The following is a 25,470-nucleotide window of genomic DNA, read 5'->3' as shown; positions in this document are numbered from 1 at the left end:
GAGATTTTGTAAAACCTCTGGATAGAGCAAAACAGTTAAATCAATGTTACTCTGTCAGTATTGTTAAATGATGAGACACTGAGAGGATTGCTGATTGAAAACTTGGATCATCTTCCACATTAAACCTTTTAAAGGTCCACATATGAAAAAATTCAAGTATTAAAGTAACAGAATTTTTGGACTTGTGTGATTTAAAGGCTGAGGCTCGTGTTTTCTGTTTGACGTACTGCAGGTTTTGCACATTTCTCATAACAAAACACTCTAATTAACTCATCCAGAACATTACACAGCAAAAGCATAAAAAAAACCCCAAGAAAATCATTCTAAAGATGATTCTTTTTTCTTTCTAGAGACAGTAACAGCTTTGTGCTTTTCATGAGAACTTGTCCCGTTTTTGCTCACTTTAAATGTAAAACCATCAAGAGTGATGGTTAAACTGATGGGGAAAAAACAACTAAATACTGAAGCACTGAAACTTACATTTTGATATGTGCGTAATGAAGATGGGAAAGCTTGCACACACTCTTAATGTTTGCATGCACACAACCCAAGCAGCCACATTCCCCTCTGTCTTCAGCTGCAACCACTAGAGACAAAGCACTGAAATAAAGCCTGTTTACTCAAGATAAATAAAACCAAATGCTTTCCGGGTTCTTCCTGTGGTTCTGTTTCTTCCATTTAAGCTTCGTCATGATTGCAACACATCCATTTCATCTAATTTCTGACAGCTGAAAAGGCAACAGTAAGAAAGATATGTGAAAGGACTGCTGGGCTCATTCTACCGCAGCATTAATGTCCACTGATGCGTCAGTTAAGACTCTGTTAACATCAGAGTTGAATTCTTCCACTGAAAAGTTTTACAATCAAAGTTACCGTTAATAAATCAAGTGATTAGATTTGATCTCAGCTTGCAACAGACGCTTTCACAACAAGAGGCTCCCTGTTTGATTATGACTCAATCGCATGTGTTTGCCAGCAGTCAGAGCTTTTCTGGGAACAATGTACTACAATTATTACTGTATATTATTTTTTTTCTCATAAAGAATTTTTATCTGATGTATTTATGGCCACTTATTTACGCAAAACCCCACATCCCTCCCTGTTTTTTTTAAAAGTATATAAACACTTTCTCAACCCTTTTTGTTTGATTTTGATACTTTTGGATATCAAAACATAAAATTTCTCATACTATGAAAAGAAGATTTTAACTGACACACACATTAAGCGGTCACATTCAAATACGAAAGCGCCTGAACTTTGGATATCCTTCCTTATGTATATTTAAACTAGCTTTCATAAAAGTGCATGCTGACATACCGTAGTGTAATATTGTTATTTACTTATGTGTTTTAATGCTGTGACCTTTCCGCTGTGGCTGCTCAGCATCAGAAGACTCTGAAGTGATACCTATGCACTTAAACAGCCTTGACAGTTTGAAAAAGTCAGTGTTACACATCCTCATGCTGCTCCTGCCACACTCAGAGGAGGTCGGTTCCATCGTAGACCACAGGCTTGTCTAGACTCAGATGATACAGCACTTTCTTAGAGATGAACCTGACAAATAGGAGAGAGAGAAAAGGCTTTATGTTCTGCTTTGTTCAGTCTTATTCTGAACAGTTGTTGTTTAGAGCACAGCGTGACTAACCTGGAGAAGGAATTGTCAAAGATAAGTGTGTATTCTCCAGGATTTCTGACTTTTAGTTCCCCCTGTATTGTCTCCTTGTGGGAGTTACAACGGGTCAGAGGGATCAAAACCTGCAGAGAGCAAAGGAGAGAAATCCTGGTTAAGGATTTCTTCTGTGTACACAAGATGGCAACAGGAGGCAACATTTTACCAACTGTGAAACCAATTCAGAATCAGCTTACTGAATCTAAATCCCAATAAATGTGCAGAAAAGCTGTCGGACTTTCTCCACTGCTCCGTGACCTTTTTTAACCCTGTCCTGACACATTTTTGTGTTTGTTGCCGGGCAGCTTACACAGTGGGCGGCTCTGCTACGGCTGCATAAGAACCACAGTAGAATAAAATATTAGCTCTGCTTTATCACTGAGGAAATATGAACTGAATAATTTAGTTGCTTCTGCATGCACACTGCATATTACATCAGGGGTCACAGAATACAGCCCCACACTATCAGCAGGCTGGGAAAGGCCGCTTGTCCCTCTCTGACTTGATTTATTGCTAATAAATATTTAGTAAAAATCCTGCAGCAGTCTGAGGTGTTTTGTTGACTTTGATTAAATAAACTGACACAAACTTTTACTTCAATCACTGGTGGTTAGACGGTTAGGCTAAACACACATCCACGGTATTATTAAGGTTACACTATATAAACAATCTCTAAACTGTAAACCATAAACTGTAAACTATACATGTACAGTTTATCTGTCATTGACTGCCTGGCAAATAGAAAAAACATATCCAAAATAAAAAAAAAACAAAAGTAAAAATACAAAACTATATACAAAAGCATGTGTACATATACCCGTATGCACATCTGTGTATATGTCAACCCATCAGTGCCAGAATTTAAACGGGAAACACTGACCAATCAGGTTTGAGCGGGCTTTGGATGCACATAGGTGAACGATCTGTATAGAAAGCAAAAAAATGGCGGCATTTGCCAGAAAACATCTGAAACCGTCAGCTATCGTCTGACAGCGTTTTAATTTTTTTTAATTAATTTTCATTTGTAAGTAATGACCTGAAAGCTTAGCCCCGACAACTGCTGCAAGCACAGGAAGTCCTCCATATTCTAAGACATCAGACTAGCAGATTGATTTTCATATCGCATCAGTGTTAAAAGTTGGCTATTAACACATCCATTACTATTCATTTGGAGTCATGTTTGTGTGGCGGTAGTCACGGCAGTAGTGCCTTTTGGTCACTATCCTCTCCTGAGGGGAACATCTGGCTATTTAGCTGCTGAATGCTCCACTGCGTTCAGCAGCTGTTAAATTGTGTTTGTTGAACACCAAGAACACTGAGACTGAGTCAGTGCTAAAAAAAATCAGTTTGAAAGATAACCAACAAACCCAGTGTTGTGATGAGCTGCATATGCGAGCGACTGTTTTCTGTAGATCAATTCTATTCTTTCATATTGCTTACCCTTTTCATTTTATAACTATCAAATGAGATCAAATGTTCACGTTAATGTTCACTGGTGAGTTTATATTCCTTTGGAGATCGGTTTACAGTTGAATCCACTTTATTGGAATGGAATTGGATGGAAATGTATCTCTGTGAGGACGTGTCCTTCACCCATGGTTATACACATGCTGGGCTCTCACCTTGGCTTGTTCCAGTGGAGTCTCAGTGCTCTCCCTGTAGACCACACTGAAGGAGATGCTCTTTGGTTCAGATGTGAAGGTCCAGGACACGGTAGGACCACGGTTGCTCATGGTGATGGGGATGGTGCTGTAACAGCTGGATTTGATGAAGAGTTCTCGGGGGCTGTCGCCAAACGCTGCGATGTCATCCACCGTGAAGTGCACAGAGAACCTGCAGCATGTGGAACGAAACATTTCACGCTGAAACAGTGGCACTGCAGTACCCAACCCAGTTTAATCCCATATCATTTATCCATTTTTTAAACAAAATCCTAATTTCCAATTTACTTGATATTTTTCAGGGTTTTTTTCAGTTTATCCAGTCACTGTGCACAAAAAAGTATTCCGATATCTATCAAACACCTTAAGAAACACACCACATTTACTGTTAATGAGCTAGAATAAGTAACTTCAGGGTCATATTTCTGTTAAACTGTAAAAAATATTAATTACAAATATAGTTGGCTGGTATCTTATGCTACATGACTGAATTTGCAGCAGGTTGAGAGCAGCTAAAACGCTAACATTTCTCAAAACACAGTGGTAATAAGAAGTACCGTGATTCCCAGACTACAGAGCGCACCTGATTAAAAGCCGCATGCTCTAATTTTAGAAAGAAAATAAATTTTGTACTTGTACAGGCCGCACCGGATTTTAAGCCGTATGCATTTCATCTGTAATATGAGATATTTACACAGAAATATTACATGTGAGGACTTTTAACGTTTAATTTAATCCGTGAGGTAACATAAACATGGTAACATAAACGTTATGGTAACATACAAAAATTCATACTGCAAATGCTTCTTTTCCTCGAACAGCGCCTGTAACACGGCTACCTTTAAGTACACGTACGTATCAGTAACACACAAATTACGTTGCTTATGGTTTTTTTACAACGTCTCTTAACAACCGGTAAAAATATATACCGTATATATACTACTTATCAATTTTATTGGTCTTCTGTTACCAGGCAAAATGTTTTTGGCCGCATGAAAAAAAAAAAGATGCATTAGCCACATGTCAGTATAAGCCGCAGTGTTCACAGTGTGGGAAAAAAGTAGCGGCTTATGACCCAAAAACTACGGTATGTTGAAGATTTCTGCAGAATTCCATAAATCTCTGTAGAGCTGAAAAGATTGACGTGCAAAAACACAAGCTCACATTGCAACATTTCTTTTCTGATTAAAAAGGAATTTGAAAAAGTTATCTTGGAAATGAGAAACGTCTGAAATCCTACAGACCAAACCTTCATTGATCAGCTGTCAGATCGATTGATAACAAGAAGAATAATACTAGTAGTGTGCGGCTAGCAAGCAACCTTGAGCTGCTCACCCCTTGTGGTGATGAGAAAATGATTACAAAAGTCTGGAATTTCACTTCACTCTTTTTGAATCATTTTAATCTTGACTGGTTCCATCTGACGCTCACTGAGTGGCATAAATCATCTGGTCATATGACTCGCTTTATACCATGTTTACACGTTTGAAGTAGTGCATTCCCTGAATCTATAAATAGACTGTTTCCCTTTAAAATGTTGAAATTCAAAGTCCTGTTTACAGTTTTCGACCTTATCAAAGGTGTGTTCTTTAACACTGTAACTGAAAAACAGTGCTAACAGCAGAAAGTTTCCACACAGCCTGAACAAACCAGCTCCAGGTTACACCAGAAGTGAAACTGTGGATCTGCAACATGTACTGCACAATATTTAGAGAAGTTGATAACCCCCAAACCAGATTTGCTTCATTTTTCAGTTCCCTTTTAGAATGTAGTTCAACACTTTTATCACAAAAAGACAAGAGAAACTTCTTCTGAAAATTAGAAACCCAAACAAAACATTTGACCTCACAAAATGCAACTACACTTGTGGCTTTCAGGTGTAACTTTCACAGAAACTTACGTCAGTTCTCCAGATTTCAGCAGGCAGATCTCTGCGTCCTGTACCGCAGCGCTGAGGTCGTCAGTATCCTCTGATGTGACGTCTCCCGCACTGGCACTGCTGTTTCTAATCAAAACGGCATTTATATTTCAGATCAACACATACTTTACGGCTCATTATTCAAGCATTTTTTGAAGCTTAAAGCAAAAACACTAGACTGAATACATGTATGAGACTGAGCAGCAGTCTTGAGCTTCCCCTTCTTTCGTTATATTTTGCTAAACAAATGAAAATTGTAAGAAGGGCATATGTGGGAGGCAATATTTAAGAAAATCAGTACAGTTATTACAATAAAAACACTGAATTTTGGAAGCAGTTGATTCTTGTAGACATCTAAAGCATCAAGAAATATATCTACCAAAGCCTCATCGCGCAAGTTTTGATCATTTAAAAACAAAATCTATTTAATAAACAAAACTCACTAGTTTTTCAAGTTTTACAAAATTGTTTCAGTTTATATAATCCAGTGTTTTTAATTTTAATCAGACGTCTAGTTTTTATTTTTATGGTAGTTTACTGAAATGTAGTTTCAGTTAGTTATAATAACCATGGCAGCAACTGATAGAATCATGCGCTCACACAAATTGAAAGTCGATATTTGTTTTTCTTTCTTTCTTCCCCCCTTTCTCACCGTCTCTTCTCCCCTCTGTTTTTCTTTCTCTCCCTCTCTTTCTTTCATTCTTTCTCCCTGTCCTATCCCCCAGTCATGTCTGTCCCGTTTGTAACAACCGAAGATAAAATAAAATAAATACATAATTATAATAAAGGTCAATCAAATGGACCAATATGGCAAAGCCATGATGATCCACTTGGTAAAATAAATCCGCTTGGCATCTTTCTTGGCCTTAAGACAACAATTCTGATGGCTAAAGATCCAAACAGGACAAAAAAACCCAAAAAAACAAAAACAAAGTTGATATTTGGTATGAGCACCTTTATTCTTCAGCACAGCCTGGCCAAGTTTTCTTGTGATCTCTTTAAGCAGTCATCATAGAACCATAGAGAAGCCTGTAGAAGTACTCCTGTACTTCTACAGGCTTCTTGAAGTGCATTCAAAGCTCTTCTTTGGATGTTTCTACCTTTTGTTTCGTTTTCGGGCAATCGTGGCTCAAGAGTTGGGAATTTGCCTTGTAATTGGAAGGTTGCCGGTTTGAGCCCCGGCTTGGACAGTTTCGATCGTTGTGTCCTTGGGCAAGACGCTTCACCCCTTGTCTACTGGTGGTGGTCAGAGGGCCCGGTGGCGCCAGTGTCCGGCAGCCTCGCCTCTGTCAGTGCACCCCAGGGCAGCTGTGGCTACATTGTAGCTTGCCATCACCAGTGTGTGACTGGGTGGGTGACTGGATGTGTAAAGCGCTTTGGGGTCCTTAGGGACTAGTAAAGCGCTATACAAATACAGGCCATTTACCATTTCTGTCGAGATGATGCCAGACTGTTTCAATAATAATGTTGATGTCCAGTCTCTGGGGAGGACAGTGATCGTCTAACTGGCATTGTGTTTGGGATGAACGCTGTTGCCAAGCTATAAATTCCAGACGGCATTGCATGGTGGATCAAAATCCGATGGTACAAGTTTTCTGTTATGTGTAGTCACAACACTGGTTCATCCTTTGAGTTAGGTGACTTTCTTGAATTACTCATAGATCAGTGTTGACTGGCTTGAGTTTGTTAAACAAAGCAAAAAAGAACATTCTTCTGAAAATGATCCAGTAAAATAACTGGAGTGGGAAGAAGTAAAAAAGCTGCCAATGACCAAAGAAAAACTGAAAAAAAAAAAAACAATAACGGGAAAATCGGACTGCTTGGAAGAAAAATATGAAGAACTGAGGAGTGGCTCAAGACTTTTGCACATTACTTAAATACATTTAAAAACAACAATAAAAGCCAAATAAATTAACAATAAAATCCTCAAGAATAGAGACCTCAAGTACAAGTAATAGCTTATTGACTTCACATACCAAAGACGCCAACGTACTGCTAAAGAAGTACAAATCTATGTCTTAGAGCATATGTCATTTGTTTTGGGATATGCAAATGTGTTAAATATAAAATTGTAATTATATTCCGGGGTAAGTGAATTTTTCAATAATCACTTTAGCAGTCATGCTTATTTCTGGCTGTTTCTGATTAATCTGGAGCACACTAAGTAGACTGTTTCAGAGGAGGCATGTTGCAAAGGACAGGTGCAAATAGAAAATCAGTTTTAGTGGCTGTTATTAATCTGCCATGCAGTGTCTGATAATCCTGTTGCTTACTATATCTACCCATCTGTGTGTGAGATACTTACAGTTGTGCTGCCCCCTGCTGTCCATGTCCAGGCGAGCAAGCGGGGACAAAAGACAGGGATTCACTGTCGTACACCCCAATCACTTCTTCATCTGTGATAATGTCAAAAACACCATCGTCCAGTTTCTCATCTCCACCTGCTCCTAGAAGATAAACATCATATTCACCATAGATCTTTATTCTTAGCTCTTACTGTAGTGTGTATATCACTACCGTGTCCCCAATATAAATTAAATATGTAAATATTTTATCCTTTGACACATTAATCCAGTGAGTGTGTAGGAGACTACCTGAAACACCGCTTACAGCCAGGCCAGCCTGCAGAAAGCGCCTAAATGGTGTTCCCGGTGTGCTGTGAGTCACTTCTTCCTGCGGGTGGCGCTCAACTACTGCACTGTGCTGGTTGTAACAGTCCTTACAGCAGCGCTCTCTGTTGCCACCCTGCTGGGTGCTCACCGTGTTGCTGCAACAGTAGTAGCAGAAAGGACGACCACACAGCCTAGAATAAGGCAAAAAGATTGAGACAGAGCGTGTTAGTGCAACTCGCTGTGAAATGTTCACTGGAGAGAATTGACCTGTGCGTTGTAGTTCCTTTTATGTGAAGTATAGATTTGCACAAAAAGAAATGAAACTATCAAAGGTAAAAAAAAAAGGGCATTAAAAAACAGAAGACGTGTAACAATGTAACCTGTAAGACTTGATAGTTCCTTAGTTTTCAGCCTTCATCTCTGGGTAGTCAGCAGTTTCTGATCTAAAACCCTAAAGCAGTGCTATGGGACAAAACATGTGACTCATAACAGCCACTTCAGAGGTGGAGTGGATAAACAGGAAAAAAGCTCAATTGAATGACCTATGAGTAAAGCTTGAGCACTACTGATGTAAGGTAAAAGTAAAGGAAGAGCATTTAGGCATGTAAATGTGGTTAAGACGACCTGCTGAAGTTCCAACAGAGCATCAGAACAGGGAAGAAAGCTTTAAGTGGCGTTGAACTTGATCGTGTTGTTGGTGCAAGACAGGCTCGTGTGAGTGTTTAAGAAACTGCTGATCTACTGGAATACTCCCACACACCCATCTGTAGGGTTTACAGACAATGGCTTTAAAAAGAGGAAATCTACAATGAGCAACAGTTCTGAGTAACAGTGCCTTGCCAGAGGTCAGAGCTGAATAGTAACGCTGCTTCAAGCTGATAGGAAAGCAACCACTTGTTACTACCAGTTTATGCAGAAGACCATCTCTGAATTTATAACACACCGAATGTTGAAAAGGACGGATTGCATCACCAGAAGATTGTACCGAGTGTCACTCCTATCAGCTCAGGAAACGTCCCGCAAGTTCTCAAATTAGTGCCATGAAGGTTTGAGGCAACTATGAAGGCAAAAGAGGGTCCAACCGGGTACCCGACAAGATGTACATTTGCTGAATTGAGAGTGATGTATTTGTGAGGGATACCATTCAGTGGTAGAACAGAGTATATCTGAATAATGATCACAAAGTTTCATGAGGCACAAAGAGTTCTGTATCATAGTCACTTTGACTTTGTCTTCACTTCCCTCAGGTCACTGAGGGTCACGGTCATGCATTATCATGTCCTACACATGTGTGCATGTTTTGAATAAGCACAGTCTTTTGCAGAACTAAGTTTGTAGAAGTGCTTTGCAATGCTCAATGTAAACCAAGTGGGGAATGTGTGAGAAAACAGTTATCACACAACCACAGTGTAAACACGCAGTGAATGACCTCAGAGTGTTGAGAAACTGTGAAAGAAATGATTGTGCTTTTACTGGTTGGTGCTTCCAAGCAGTTTCTGTTTTGATGGACCATCACCTGCAGCTGTACTTGCGGAACCACCAGCTGAACTGAGTGTGGCAGCCCAGACAGTAGTTAACGTCCCTCTCCGACTCCTCATCCCGCAGCTTCTGCTCAAACTCCAGAGCGTCTGACTTCTGCCAAAGGGCATCTTTCTCCCTGCAACAAGGACAAGCATATTTTTACACTTTTCAAAATCCGCCCTTCCAGTGTGGATGTCACAGTACCAGAAATTTAGATTATACTGATACCAATAGAATGATTTTTGACAGCCAATTTGATACGGACTGGAGGCAGTTTATTTAAAATGCTAACATTATATTTTATGAGACAGACTGAAATGTGATGGTTGCAGAATAGCCTAACCAAAAGAAAAAGGTAAAAAAGAACTTAAGAATAAAAACAAAAACCCCCAGAAATGATTTTGTATTAAGCTAATCTGTGGAAAAAGAAAAGACGTTTATACCTGATGAGCTCCACAAGCCTTTCTTCCAAATTGATTTTGGTACGGTAAAGATCATCCAGTTCAGCAGCCATTTTCACATCAAAGCTTTGTTTGTCCTGTGTGACTCTCCGTAGGTTTTCAGCCATCTCCTGACAGGCCCGCTGAGCAACTGCTAACGCCTCCTCAGATCTGCATATAGCACAAATACATGCTGACCAAAAAAACATGGAGGATCGAGCATCCATGCAGACCTTATCCCAGCTGTCACTAGGAAAGCAGGGTACACCCTAGAAAGGCTAACAGTCATCACAGAGCTAACACACAGAGACAAGCAATCATGCTCTCATTCACACCTACGGCCAAATTAGACTTGCCAATTAACCTAACATGGGTGTCTTTAGACTGTGTGACAAAAAGGGAGTACCCAGAGAGATTCGACTCCGTGCCACCAACACAGACAACGTGTATTTGGTTGTTTCTGGGCTAGACCGCTTACAACAGACAAGATTAAAAACTTTCATCAGGAGCTTTAATTTGGTCCAGAATGTGTGATTATGAATACAGTATCTCACCTTGATAAATTCCCTTTCAGATGGATTATCTCGTCTTCTTTCTGCTGGATGAGGTTTTCAGACTCGGCCATCTGGATGTTTGTCTCCTCAATCTGTTGGCAGTATCTCTGATTCTCAGCCTGCAATCAGCGCAGCAAAGCACAGCCTTATTTCTTGCTCTTTGTGAATTATGTTTGTGAATATAACATTATCGTTACTTCAATTGACAATATACAGAATGGAACTGCAATTTGTTTTCCCATTTATCAACCCCACACATGAAAATGCAGATCGAGCTGCGCAAGCTACACATGCGTTTTGTCACGCATCATCCTCCAGCGATGACTTTAGTGTGGTCAGTGTTAGACAGCAAAGAAGTTCCATTTCCACATGTAAAACCACTTCACTATGTGAATACTGTCAGCATGTTGACCACAACTAAAAATCTTCTTGCAAAATTAAACCAAAGCGAGTTTCACGTGGCTTTTATGACGATGAATAACAAAGAGCCTTCAAAATAAATGTGGGGAAAAAAGAACTATCTCAGGGAAGTTCTCTAAAATAATTAGAGATGTAAAATACAAAATGCTTCACATAAAGCAGTATTCAGACGATGTTTTCTTTGCATGAATTTCCCACTCAGGACCATAACCTGTTGGTTTTAATGGTCAAAAACCAACAGAAATTATTTTTAAGAGGAGTCTGTTTGTTGGTAGTTTGGCTCTTTAACTTTCTTCTTTAACCCAAGTGGAGGAGTTTAAGCATCTCGGGGTCTTGTTCACGAGTGATGGGAGAAGGGAGCGGGAGATCGACAGACGGATTGGTTCAGTGGCTGGAGCGATGCGGACGCTGTACCGGTCTGTTGTGGTGAAGAGGGAGCTGAGTGTAAAAGTGAAGCTCTCAATTTACCGGTCGATCTACGTCCATACCCTCACCTATGGCCACGAGCTGTGGGTAGTGACCGAAAGAACGAGATCGCAAATACAAGCGGCGGAAATGAGCTTCCTCCGAAGGGTGGCTGGCCTCTCCCTTAGAGATAGGGTAAGAAGTTCGGCCATTCGAGAGGGGCTCAGAGTAGAGCCGCTGCTCCTCCACATCGAAAGGAGCCAGCTGAGGTGGTTCGGGCATTTGACAAGGATGCCTCATGGGCGCGGTTTTCCGGGCATGTCCCACCGGGAGGAGGCCCCGGGGCAGACCCAGGACACGCTGGAGAGATTATATCTCTCGGCTGGCCTGGGAACGCCTTGGCTATGCTGGAGGAGGTGGCTGGGGAGAAGGAGGTCTGGGCTTCTGTGCTTGGGCTACTGCCCCCGTGACCCGGCCCCAGATAAGCAGAAGAAAATGGATGGATGGACTTTCTGTTTACAACACCGTACTGAATTTTTTATCCTCTTACCTCTAGCCCCTTGAGGTTGTTCTCCAGGGCAACTACCTTCTCATGCTCAGTCTGGAGCTGCAATTTAACATCCTCTAACTCTTGAATCGTGCTCTAGATGGACAAAAAATAATCAGAAATTCATCATTAAAGTTGAGTTAAAACATATCTAGTTGCACTCTAGCCGAGTTGGTATAAATCTTTCTATACATTCTAGTTATTTTCAAAATCATGGCCTAAATATTTTAGTAGTAACAAAAAAGATGACTTGTTTATATTGCTCGTGTACAGTGCAGTGAGACTGTGCAACTTTTTCTAAAAGCACGTGTCTGCATCTTAGCAAGAGTTCAGTGGTATGGTTACTTATTCTCAGGACTGCAGATGAAATTATTTGAGAATATGGGAATGCGTTTGTATTTCTCTATAATAACCAGTGATTTTCCCCGATAACCAGGTGCAGGTTCTGTCGCTCACCTCACTATATTAAAAAGTGGAATCATCAAACAGCTCTGTAAATTGCTGTACAATTTGAGGATAATATTATTGCAAAGAAAAGTGTAGGCAGCAGATAAAAACTTCCACGAACTGACATAGAATTTGTGGAATTTCTGGCAGTTTTACAAAAACGCAAAGCGTGAAAATCTCCTTTAGTGCCGGGGAGGCTTTCACATGTAAATGAAAGTGCAGTACAAATGCAAATTGGGACCACTGCTCCAAAAGTAACACCTTTTTTCTCAAATGTCCTGACTCCATTTAAGATCTTGTATGCTATACTTAGATCAGGCTTCATTTATGTATGTACTCATGACTGAAACTTGAATAATCTGCTTTATATTTCCAAACACATGATGCTGAATGACATTATGTGGCAATACTCATATGCAAATGCAGCACGTAGCAGGGGTTTCAATGTCATTTTTGTTGAGTGCTCAACTTTAGCGTCATTTCAGCTCATTGTGTAAGATCTGAATTTTTGTAACCGACCAGACTCGAGATAAAAGTGCACAAGAGGGTCAGTCTGTACTAATATTTCAGTTATATATCAAAGCAGGAGCAAAGAGATGGTCAGAAAAAGGAAAAAATAAATAAATACCTGCTTTATTTCCTTCTTTAACTTAAGTAACTCTATACCAGCACTGATGGGTTGCGACATATTCATTAAGAAGAACACATGAACAATGCCAACCAACCATAATCACAGCTTACAAGGACAAGACTGATGCACAATCCTAAATTTGCATTAAAAGAATGAGCTCAAAAGTTAACATTAAAAAGAAACCTGTAATTTCGCTAACAGATTTCTTTCAAAAAATTAAGCTGCGTAAAACTGTTTTTCAGTTTATAAGAAACAGTTTTGTTTACAAGGAAGTATGTCATAAATGGGAAGACAACAGTAACTTTGTACATGTATACTTTACTCTGCCTGACCTGGAGCTGGCTTTCATGGCTCACAGCTTCACTGCTGAGCTGCAACTGCAGTTGTTGATTCTCTTCCTGGTTCATCTCCCGCACAGCTTCGACTTCCTGTTGGGCCTCCCTCAACTGTTTCTCCAGTTTCTCCTTGGATGCCATCAAATTCTCAGTGTTTGAGAGCTGACTGTGGAGCTCCTGGTTCTCCTTGCGCAGCTGCTCCATGCAGGCATTCAGCCTTCCTGCTTCCTGAGCCGCCTCCTCCTCCAGCTCCTGCAGCTTTGTTGACTGACCCTCCCAGCGCAGCCGAGCCTCCTCGTTCTCAGCGGTCAGCATGCACACGTGCACGCCTAGTTCTGCGGTCTCTGTGTTGGCTCTGTGAAGGGCCTCCCTTGATTCACTGTTCTCCAGACACAAAGCATTGTAACGCATCTTAAGCTTATCAAGCTCCTCTCTAGAGGCCGTCACCTCTGCAGCAAGACCGGCTCGAGCCTGTGCCTCGCCATCTCGCTCACGAATAAGAGCCTCCTCACGCTCGCGAGATCTAAGAATTTCATTCACATGCCGGCGGTTTAGTTCCTCCACTTGGGCCTTCAGTTGTTCTACTAAAACACGAAGGTCTTCTCTGGAGGCTTCTGTCACCTCCTGCAGGGCCTGAGCTTTCATCCTCTCCTCATTTCCTGCCAGGAGTTGTGCCCTAAGCTCCACCACCTCTTCCTGGAGCCTGGTTACCTCTCTCACGTTGACTTCCAGTTGTGCCTCAGCTATAACCAGCCTGAATGGGGCCTCTTTGGATTCCACTGAGGAAGTCTGGTGCTCACTGTGAAGCTTTTGCATTTTTTCGTTGCTTTCTGCGGCTCCTTTTTCATCATGCAGCTCCCCACTCCTGCTTTCTAGCTCATCAGTTCGACCTTGGAGAAGCTCACATTTTACAGTCTGGTCTCTTAGCTTAGCTTCGGTTTCCTGGAGCTTTTCAAGTAACTCTGCTTGGCTTTTCTGCGACGCTATAATGTTCTTCTCTAACTTTTCAGCTTTGGTAGTGAATGAATCCAGTTCCTGTTGAGTTGTGGCTAACTGTTTCTTCAGTGTGGACTGACTGCCGAGAAGCTCAGTATTCTCATGCTCCAGCTTCTTTAACTGAGCATCAGATTGCTCCCTTTGCATAAACGCCTTGTGAACCATCTCCTCCAATTTCAGGTTTTCATCTAAAAGCTTTTTCTCTCTGTCTTCCACACTCATCTTTGCAGCTTCTACTCTGCTTCTGAAGTGCTTCTCAGACGCCTTCAAAGAAGCCAGCTGGTCTAACAGGGCAGCCCTGCTCTCAGTTAGCTCGGAAATGCTTACCTCACTTTTCCTAACCGTTTGGAGAAGCTTAGCATTTATTTCCATTAGACTGCTGAACTGTGTTTTGTCATCTGCAGTATTCTCTGATTGACTGCAAGATGTTATTTCATCATCAATAATTCGAGGGGCCACTGTTTCTTTCCCCACGTTTAGCTTATCTAATTGCTCCTCCAAATGTTTGATTCTTTCTGAACTCGCAGCTAGCTCTTTCTCTCTGCTTTTAAGCGTTTTTCTTAAATCCAAGCTCAGACTCTCAAGTTCCTCATTCTGGCTGCTACTGAGACTACACTGCTTCTCTACCTCCTCCCTCTCTTCCTGGAGCATTTTTCTCAGTTCCTCCGCCTGCCTTTCCCTGCATTCCAGTGAGGCCTGCAGGTCCTGAAGCTGTGCTCTCAAATTCCCTGTCTCTTTCTCTTTCAAAGTCAATGCCCCCTGAATTCGACCAACCGCACTCTGGAGCTCCTCTAACCGCGTGAGCGCTGCCTCCCGTTCGTCATCAGCTCCAGCTTTTACTTCAGCTAGCCTCTCCTTAGCATTCTTCAATTCTTCTTCCCTGAGTTTTAGTTGCTGCGACAGACATTCACAGTGCCTCGCCCTGTCCTCAGCCTCTCTGTTAGCCTCCAGCCTCCCCTCCTCTGCAGACTTGAGTTTATCCAGGAGTTCCTGGATTTTCCAGGCTGATTCACAGTAACTAGCAGTTTGTTGGCCCCTTTCTTTAAGAGCCTCATCTAACTTAGAAAGAAGCTCCATATTTTTGTTCTCAGCAGTTGTGAGTCTATCTTGAAGTTCACTTCTTATCGGTTCCCTGCAGGTTTGATAGTGATTAACTCTTTCTTCACTGTATGTTTCTGGGTTACTTTGGACTGCTGTAGATGTCGAATTGGCAGACTTCTGAGCTGACAACTGTTCTTGAAGGTGTTTTACAATATCTTTCAGCTCCGCAGCCTCCTTGCCTAACTCCTGAACCCGCACCAAAAGCTCCTGCTGTCTGAGCTCGGACTGGTCAAGCTCAATGCGCAGATTCTCTGCAATGCTGCAGGAAGAAGGTTCCCCCAGTTCTCCCAGTTCATCAAGACCACTGTGGCTCAAGTCTGGGACTGGAAGGAACTCCTGACCCTGTTCAGTGCATGGAAAAAGAGAGAGCAAAGGTCAGGTGCATCAAACATTAGTCACATTTAACCAGAAAATTGTGGGAAATACTGATATAACAGTTTTTGTGTACCTGTGAGTGTGAATAACTGCTAACCAGACTGTTCACACTAGAGCAGCGACTCGGGGGTTTCCAAAGGTAAGCTGAGGAGCCAGATCCTAATGTTCGCCTTTGTTAATGAGACACCAAATATTAGGGTCACATAATGACAAACAGTGAAAATGCTTTATTTTAAAGTTCTGCTAATTTTCTGTAATATATACCAGAAAGAACTGTATTATTTAGAAATGGTTAACAGGAAGTAAAAACCACACCTATATACAATACACATACCAAGAACATGCCAAGATTTTAAAGAACCCAAGAAAATATGCAATATTTACAGAGTATAACTGAGTTCATTTTAAAAAAACTCTTAGTTCTTCATTTTAAAAGGAACTATCTTGCCTAATTTTACTGTGGGAGCCCACACTCAGTGGCATTTTATTCTCTAGAAAAGATTAACATAAAAAACTAAAAAAATCCCATAGACTGCCATAAAGTCCACTTTTAGATGAGATTAGTTCATTCGATGAACTGAGAAAAGTTAATTTAATTTTAGCAGTATGTTAAATGGACGAACAGATTTGAAATGTAGTCCAGCTTTTATGCTTTTCTTGTTAGTGGGGAAAATATGAGTCAATTTACACAAATACAAGCAAGGAAGTCACTCAGACGTTACACATTTCTTCTCTGGAATTAGAAAGTGATGATTTCATGCTACTCATTGGAAATAGAATTGACAACCGCAGCAAATTCTTTTTAAGAATTTCTTAAAAAGAGTGCAGGACTCTACTGTCTTCTTTTCTAATAGTGTGTAAAAATAGTAATAACAATACATTTTATTTATAGGCACCTTTAAAAACCCTCAAGGTCACCTTACATTATTTCAGCAAAATAAAAACATAAAGTAAACAAATAAAATCACAACTATAAAACTAATTGAGGTAACAATAGACTAAGACCAAGTTATAATGAAGGGTTTGCAGTTCTGAACAGATTGAGTCGTGATTTAAATGTAGAGGGCATTTATAGTCCGGAGATCTGGTGAAAGTGCACTCTATATGTATGTAAGATCACACAAATACGGAGGAGCAAGGTTATGAAAGTATTGCTTGAATTTATCACAACGAAGTTGAAAGTTTTGACAAAGCTGCTGATAGAAGAAGCAATGATCCAAGTTCACACACTGTCAGCAACCACACACACAGACAGACAGACAAATACACACACCCACACACCCCCATGCACACACGAGCAATACAGCAAAAAGACAGAACTGTGAATGTGCAGGGAGATAAGATAATTAGGCGTTCAAGTTGTGAAAAACCCAGTACGCTTTCACCACAATTCAACATTTGCAAAAAAATAATGTGTTCAGTCTAGATATTTAGTCTCTTACACCTTACATGTTTTCCAGGTTGAAGAATTATGTGTTATAAAGTTTTTTAGTCTTCTATTGTTCATACATACATACCTTGCAAATTTTGGCCAATCTGCATCAAGGTCATAACCTCTGGCTGCCACATCAAATTGGATCTGGTTGAGTTCATAAAGATTGTTGATTATGTCTCCAGTGAGGTGAGACTTGAGGAAAGGACTCCGGGCATAATACCAGTCACTTTATCGGAAGAATACAAAAAAAAAGTTGAAAAAACAACTCACAAAATGAAAGTCAGAGAATTTCAACTAGTAAAAACAGAAACATTCAGAAAAAATACATTTAAAGGTATGATATACATCACAGACATTGGCATACAAAGCTAATATTCCAATTAAAGCTTTCCCTTTATGCTCACAACTTGTCAATAGAAACAATGGCTGTAAAAAACATAGCTTTAAATAGCACTATAAAGCATTATTGTCACCTCGTTGTTGTTAACCTTGTTAAACATGACAAGATATTTTATCTTTATACTGTACCTTTTACATAATGACAATACACATCACACTTTTAATAATAATTGTTTGCAAGTTATAAGACTTCTTGTTAATTTTCAACCAGTAACCCATTAAGTTACCAATGAACACCTTGGTGAAAGTAACGCAAATTTTAAATTTCTTGTTAACATGACTCTACTCTACACAAAGTTGCATTAAAATCCATTCAACGCTTATACATTCAAATTCAACAATGTATTAGTTAAATAAACAGCAGCCTCAGTGGAGGCATGTGGAGGAACCATACAACAATAGCCTGGCACCTCCCCATTATGCTGGTCAAGAACTTGGTCACACACTGCTGTGGGATGGTTCTTTGACCAGAAGTTGTTACAAGTTCACCAGTGTGGTTGTGTCGGTCAATCTGTCACAAACAGCATGCTCAAGCTTAAAACAAGTCTCAGTAGTTGCTGCTCAACCCCCAAATATAGTTTCCTCCCAAATTTGGCACCGTGGAAAGGGAAACCAAAAAAATAAAATAAAATAAAATGTATTTATTTATAGCAACCAAATATCAATATCCTTGCTATTCCTTTTCCTTGCTCTATCAACACTAATAAACACTCCCTCATATACTGAAAAACAGAAGACATTTTGCGCTATCTAGAGAACAGAGAAATAAAGGTTTCAAAGATTTAAAAAATAATTCAGACATAAAATGAAGACATAAAGTAATGAGGCTACCCTTTCTGAGAACGCTTTAAATAAAACAACTGTCAGCATGTTTGCAGTGTAAATCTGATGGCACAGTCAGCATCCAGTTGGTTTGTCTTACATAAGCTGAGCCTATAGACTGAAAACAGGGAAAGTTTTTACTGAAGTATTCAGAGTCTTGAAATTTAAAAAAAAGAAAAGAAAAACTATTTCTAGGCACTATTTCTAAGCGCACTCAGTCCAGCACCAAAGGTCGTATAAAATGGTATTTTGTTTTTTTCATAGTTCATATTGGGAAAAATGCTTTTGCACCCCAGAGGTGAAGAATTATTTGCTCAAACATAGAAGCTGCCACCCACCACCAAAACACCAAACCTGTTTCAAGTCCATTCCTGAGGTTCCTCATTCCAGTGTGTTTGCTAACTACACTGAATCTCTACTGAATGTAAAATACTTACAAAACCCACTGTGTTTAAATATAAGTTAAATATTTTCTCTTTCATACTGCCAAACACGGCCCATTAGACTGCATCTAATTTGTACAGCGCTTCCTTTATTTGCAAAAGGCACAGATACTGCATCTCTGGTTTTTAAGATGAGCTTTTTTTTTTTAAACTCATTTCTTTATTTGTTAATTACTTATTACTTAAACCTGCATTTTGTTATTTGCATTTTTATTTTCTTTACATTTTGAATATTGTTTATGTGGAGAGAAACTGGCAAACTTAGCATGTCATTGGTGTAAACTGCTGTGTTTAGTTTTACTGTGCGTGGAGAATAAACTACTTCTTTTTTTCCTTAACGCAAAAATAAAACTGACATTTTGATTTGAGAAAAGACAGGAACTGAGCAGTGCTACAAAGGTCTATGGTCAAGTTTTTTTTTGGTTGCTGTGATTTCAGTCGAAAAGGAGAAATAGGACATAAAAAAGGAAGGGAGAATCACACTTCCTAAGAACATCCAAAACAAAGCAGTACAGTATGCCTGGAGTAAAACACACATCTTGGTAACAGTTTTCAAACTGTCATAGTCAGGAACTGTAAAATGTATCAATTTATCTTCAATAACAAGTACTCTTTGATGAATTAGGACATTTAGAGATAAACCACTGTTCATGTTGCATGTAGCCATGAAGGAAATGCATGCAGTCAACAGAATTACACATTCTAATTAGCTTTGATTAATCGGTTAGTCCAGGGAAATACTTTAAGCTTCCATTATTAAATTACGTTTTCCTAATTTTGTTTTGTCAGTTTTTTGTAAATAATTTCTTCTTTTCAGATAAGTGGAGATTAAACCTTTACTGCAGTCATTTGCGCAATGTCAGCTTTATCACTGCCCAGTATCCAGAATTTTGTCATTTCACAACTTGCAGCATAGAATACATTAAAGCTGACCTTTTAGATTTCAATATCATCAGCTACCATGAAAACAATGGTATTTATGAATTTAAGCCTAAGTGTGCATCGAAACGGGTTTAATATTCTCACTAAACTGAATTGTTGTAACATACAGTATCCATAGAGCTCAATGTTTAAGTCAGGCATTCAATCTGATATCATGTTTTTTTCTTCTTAAAGCAGACATGAAACATACCATCGGGTCCTGCTTGCATAAACTGATACAGACTTAAAACTAGATTTTAAAAATAAGTGTTTAAAGTTACAGATTTTGGGGCATGTTTAGCACTATCTTGTCCAAGTACAGAAAATGACATCACTAGGAAGTGATCACAGAAGCAACTGCTCGATGTAACTAAAGCACATATAGTATCCACTTTAAAATGTAAAATAGTGTTACAGATAGTGTTTCCAGTTTCTATCATTTACAGAATTCTTTTGCCCATAACACTAAGACTAAAAATAATCATCTAATTATTTTTAGTCTTAAATGTTACGATATTTCGATGCGTTAAGTGAACATTAGATTAATCTGAGCTGATGTGTCCTCTCACCTTGTGACCTTCAGATTCATAAAACATTGCTGCAGTGTGTCAGCAAGACGCTGGTGAACGAGCGAGTAGCGGATGAAAGCCCTTCCTTTCCCCAGTGATGTCTTCAACTGAGGACACACAAAAATAGACTCTTTTGTCATAAACATGCACAACACTGGCAAACTCAATCCAAGGTGGACTAACCTCCACTGTTTTTCTTATCTAACTTGTTAAATAGGTCAGACGTCAGTTTCTATTTCCTAAAATATTATTGTATAAAGCATTAAAAGGAAACTGTTAAGACTTTTAAAAATAAGACTACAGCTCTTTTGCCATTTTTGAGGTTAGTAAATGTAAAATCTGTTCATCGCAGACTTTAAGGATCAAAGTTTTAGTTGTCTTCAGCAACAGTCTTGGCCATTTCAATTTAACATGGAAATGTTTAATTCTACTGCATAAATCGCAGTTCAGCTTAAAGATATCTAAATTTAAAGATGATCACCATATAGAGAATAGATGTACAATGTTATTTCTAAGCCTAGACTCTCCAATGCATTGGCAGATGGAGGGATTTAAGTAAGATAAGAGACACAGATACACCAGACAGACACCAGCTGGAGACGTCTTTATGTCTGTGACCAATGGACAGCAAATAAAAACAGTAAAAGAAGAGAAAAAAATAATAATGTTTTAGGTTTTCAGAGTGCCAAAGGTTTTTAATTGTTAATTATCAGTCAGATGTTATTGACTAGACTGTGTGACTTCTGAAAATAAACACGCTGACCCATTTAAACACCACCCCTCCCTCCTCAAAAAAACTTTAAACCACAGATCTGTCTTCCTTATGTTATCAAATCAAGGATTACTTAACAGCAAAAAAATATTAACAGGCTTGTGATAAACAATTACAAAAATAGTTTAAAAAAAATAGATGATAAGTCAAAAATGATCTGGAACATAATTCAGTACCCTAAAATTATCATCTATAAAAGTGGGTACCCAACGTCTATTGGAATGCAGGAAAATAACCATGAAATATGCAGATAATGAACGTAGTCATAGCTGTTGCCTTTACAAATAGAACAACATAACTTGTAAATGCTAATAACCAATACACAAAGAACACTTTGATCACTTAACCACCAAATATTACTAACAGTTCAACAGGAAACCAATTCATTACAATACAAACTAGGACCAAATCATGAATAGTTATTGAAGTATGAGGCTCACCAGTGTGAATTTCCAGGACAAAAAGTGAGGAGGAAACAGTACAGGTGGCACAAGTGTAAGATAGTATGTGAATTAGCAGCGTTGAGCCTTAGTGCACCTGATTGGTCGGAATATTAGTTACATGGTTATACGGTCACTGTCTGTATACATGTGCGCATGTGTTTCACGCCATGGAAGGGCTGAGGCGCGAAGGGTGACTAAGTGTACGCGTGTGCTGCAGAGGAGGATTACCTCAGGGATGGACTTAACGAAACGGATGCCATCGTTAGCTCCCTTGATCTTAATCAGGCAGTCGCAGAAGTAATCCCAGTAGTCTTTTCTCTGGCCAAGAAAGGTTGTCTTCTCTTTTTGGTCAAACTAAGAGACACAAAGGACACAAAATTATTGCATTCATAAACAACATGCTCAGTAATGTGGACTGTACTACATCACCGTGGTGACTGAGTTGCTAGTGTTTAGTAGTTGTTAATGTAATTCAAGAAGATTAAGGGAAAGAAAAAGACATAGTTGAGCTACACAAATGTGTATTTTCTTCAACTTGGACTTTACAAGAACAGCTCAAGCACATTAAAGAAATTACTCACTGGTATCAGGACTCATAACCTTTAAATACAGGAAGGCTTGTGAGATGAGTCTTGTGAAATGTTTCATTTTAAGAGTTCACAACTTAAGAACACTAGTCTACAGCACTCCCAATAGTACTGACAAGTCATGTTTGACCAGGCTTCTGTTACATGCAGGTAAATAGTTCTGTGTTTTGTTTTGTTTTTGCAAGCAGAAATGGATCTCTTTGCTCAGAAATCCACTGGCTACACCGGGATCCCCTTAAAATTAGCCACTTCCACCAGAAGCTAATGGTGTATTCACACTAGGCAATCTATACAATCCTGGAGAGTATTTACTGAGAGTGATTGCTGCGTGCCATACTCTGGTGTGATTAACCTCACTGTGCCTTGATCTGGGTGAAAAAGAGCGGGGCCCAAGGTTTAGGTCAACTGGATCGGGTAAAGCATGCACGTAGTTTGATGGCTAGACATGCCTCAGGAACTGTCTTTCTAGTAAAGGCTCCAACAGAAATAGTTTTGCTAAGCAATTAACAAATATGTTCAAGACAATGTGTGACCACTTCCCCAGTTATGCAGAAAAACGCATAAAATTGTGAAACCACAAAAGAATGAATGAATGAAATAAAGGGAAAAGCAAGCATTAGATGGAAGTGCTGAGATGCTATGATTAACTGATGCGTTCTCTGGCTCAGATCCATTAAGGGCTATGTGAGCACATACGATAAAGGAAGAGTGTGTGGGGGGAGTGGTAGGTACTTATGGTTTAATTTACCCAATGCTACTCTCTTTGATATGGCGACATACCTGCAGCAGGTATTCTAGTTTGTAGAAGAACTTGTGCAGGTTGGCGAAGTCGTCCGTTATGGGTTCACAACACTCCCTGTGTTCCTTACTTAACTCTATCACTGCATCTACAGTTTAAAAAAGAAGAACAAGAGCATTATTAACCCAAACACAAATATGTGATTTTGTGTAGATAGATTTTTTTTTTGTCCCAGAATATTTTTGTGACATTTAAACCAAGCAGCCACGTCACTCAAGCCATAGACAGGTGGAGTGAATACCTTTGGTCGTGTCACTATAATACCGTGTTTGGCCGGGAAATCTTGGGTCATGTGGACACTACCAAGACACACCTTAAACATAATTGCAAAAGAAGACTATTCCCCAAGGTAGTGACCTCCCACAGCAAAATTATGAGACACGCCAAAAAAAACTGATCCTAGTATGTTGATTTAGCCTCTAAACTTAATGGGATGTACAGAAACATGACCTATTTACAGTATGGAGGCCCAAGTAGGGTTTGGATACTGAAAAGCTTTTAAAGGACTTTACTGTAATTGATTATTTTTTATGTTTTCTGTGAGGAAAAAAAGGAATCTTGCAGAGTTATTTTTAATGTGACTGCTTTGTTTCTTTTTTTTAATCTGAACACACAGTGTTGATATACAGTATGAAAAAAGGTTCTGTACATATCAGGTGTGCAAAAACTCAAACTCTTCAGCTATGAATAAAGTACATGAAAAGCTCGGTGACACCGAATTTAGACCAACTGCACAAAATTGGACCCTTAACTGATTCCCTATTCTTGCACCCCAGGACATTCCCAAACGAGCTGCCAAAACAGCTCAGACAGGGCATAGCTTTTTTGGTGGCAGGTGGAGACTTGACACAGTATTTGTCTGGTGATGCTGGTAAATGCTGTAACTGGTTAGTGTATAGTTCATCTGGTAAAACAAACAAACAAACAAACATTTACATATAAAAAAAATCTTTGGCTGATGTAAATATTGCAGAATCCTTTGGACAAGACACCTGATGCATATTGCATGATATTGTATCTACTGTAATGCACATATGGGGTTTGCTGTATGTGTGGAGAGCTTGATTACCATGCAGATCTCTGATTATCCTCTGCAACTGTTTATCCCCAACTGAGGTGGAGGCCATTGTAGGGATGTACTCAGGCAATTCTTCACAGAGGGATAAAAAAGGGAAATTCAAGTTATCTAGCACGTCATCACGAGTTCTCCAGAACACACACACACCGAAAACACTCGGAGGTAAACAGTGCAGTCCTAAATTAGTTCCTCCTGCTGTAAAGTAGGAGGTTCATGAAGGCTCTGGTGGCTGTAAAACGAGGTAACAGTAAAGTTAACAAAATTTAACTGCATGTAGAAAAGGAACAACGACAGGTCATAATTTGTCGCTCCATCGTCTTTGTCAGAGCGCACTGGGACAAGATTTGTCTAGATTTATCCACCGTGGCCATGACGAGCCAATAAAGTTGACTCCTATCACTTTAAAATGCAACAAACCGCGACATAAACATCGATTTGTCAAAACCTTAGCGAGCGCTACAGGATGGACATGCACCTGCTCTCAGCGACTCGTTTCCTGGTTTATTTCATCTACATTTCTGTCGCTAATCATCCTTCTTTGGTTGTAAATAAGGATAAAGACTTCGTTGTTGAATAAATCACAATACAAAACACGTACTTGATGTATAAAATTGTCCGGACTGTCCAGTTTATCAGTGGTATAGCAGAAACTTGCTGCCGTTGAGGGGCGGGCTCTGGAAATGATTGACGGCTGACTAACCACGGTGTATGGCCGAGGTCTGTTCACGTTTGGTTGAGACACACCATAAACAGAAAGCTGAAAACATGATATGTTTATATGACACGGAATACAAATGATAGATAAAATAAATGCAAGGTAAAATAGAAAGCTGAATACAGTCTAATACTGGATATACACGATACAATATATAAAATAAATACAACGTAAAACCGTTTAAGAGTTCAAATTCATAATAGAAAGTAAAAAATTTGTGCAGGGTATTTAAAACCAGTTGTTAGAATTCAAAAACTTAAGAACTTGTTGGCTGCTTAAATAAAGGGACCATTTCACGTAAAAATAAATAAATAAATAAAATAAATAAATAAAAACAAGCTAAATAAAAGAATTACAAAACAACTGACTGACATTAAATATCTGGGGTACACAAAGAGGTCTGAATCTGAATTTATTTAGAAAAAAAGCTCTTGTTGTTAGTTTAGCAGTCTCATAAGGATAAAAATACCAAAGTGACCACAGACATATGCCCTCAAACAAGCACGCACAAAATCAGTGTGCATTTATTCACATTATTGACTTTTCTGTTCTAGTTATTGCTCAGACTTTTCTTAACACTCAGCATCTGGGTAAGTAGGTTAAATAACAGCCATGAAGTGACATCAAATGTAATTTGTGTTTACTAAGGGTTACATATTAATAAATTAGACACATACTTCTTTCCATCCATCCATCCATTATCTTCCGATTATCTGATTATCATGGTCGCGAGGAGGCTGGAGCCCGTCCCAGCTACAGTAGGAGGACAGGGAGGCTACACCCTGGACAGGTCGCCAGTCTCACGCAGGGCTAACAGACAGACAGACAAACATTCACATTCTCATTCTCACTATT

General features: G+C 39.5%; 1 protein-coding gene across 5 annotated transcripts; it reads right to left on the bottom strand.

Moving 5' to 3' along the window:
* Positions 1-1,135: 1,135 nt before the first annotated feature.
* On the bottom strand, positions 1,136-24,563 carry fyco1b (FYVE and coiled-coil domain autophagy adaptor 1b). Of its 5 annotated transcripts, none has more exons than XM_005742528.1 (18): positions 24,499-24,563; positions 23,892-23,972; positions 22,804-22,910; positions 21,665-21,790; positions 20,222-20,328; positions 17,150-17,293; positions 15,706-15,802; positions 13,158-15,599; positions 11,751-11,843; positions 10,376-10,494; positions 9,825-9,992; positions 9,377-9,517; positions 7,843-8,051; positions 7,554-7,695; positions 5,231-5,335; positions 3,292-3,502; positions 1,646-1,755; positions 1,136-1,554 (listed from the first exon to the last, which is right to left on the bottom strand). In XM_005742528.1, exons 2-18 carry the CDS (start codon positions 23,947-23,949, stop codon positions 1,479-1,481), a joined length of 4,455 nt encoding a protein of 1,484 aa, XP_005742585.1. In that variant the 5' UTR covers positions 23,950-23,972; positions 24,499-24,563; the 3' UTR covers positions 1,136-1,478. The 5 variants fall into 5 exon arrangements, with proteins under 5 accessions (XP_005742585.1, XP_005742587.1, XP_005742586.1 ...); XM_005742530.1 differs by having other exon boundaries at positions 5,231-5,329; XM_005742529.1 differs by having other exon boundaries at positions 7,554-7,692.
* Between the last annotated feature and the right edge of the window lie 907 nt (positions 24,564-25,470).

Source organism: Pundamilia nyererei, unplaced genomic scaffold (genome assembly GCF_000239375.1).
Source record: "Pundamilia nyererei isolate P.nyererei 1_Seehausen unplaced genomic scaffold, PunNye1.0 scaffold00121, whole genome shotgun sequence".
Lineage (NCBI taxonomy): Eukaryota > Metazoa > Chordata > Actinopteri > Cichliformes > Cichlidae > Pundamilia > Pundamilia nyererei.
Note: the sequence above shows the minus strand (reverse complement) of the source record. Positions and strands in the feature narration are given on the sequence as shown.

What these genes read in the sequence shown, in the direction of transcription:
- fyco1b (XM_005742528.1), bottom strand. Translation starts at nt 23,949, where the DNA reads ATGGCCTCCACCTCAGTTGGGGATAAACAGTTGCAGAGGATAATCAGA. An exon ending in GATAATCAGAGATCTGCATG is followed by an intron (nt 22,911 to 23,891) that starts GTAATCAAGCTC and finishes TTTAAACTGTAG; the next exon opens with ATGCAGTGATAGAGTTAAGT. An exon ending in GGCTGTAAGCGGTGTTTCAG is followed by an intron (nt 7,696 to 7,842) that starts GTAGTCTCCTAC and finishes TTTATCTTCTAG; the next exon opens with GAGCAGGTGGAGATGAGAAA.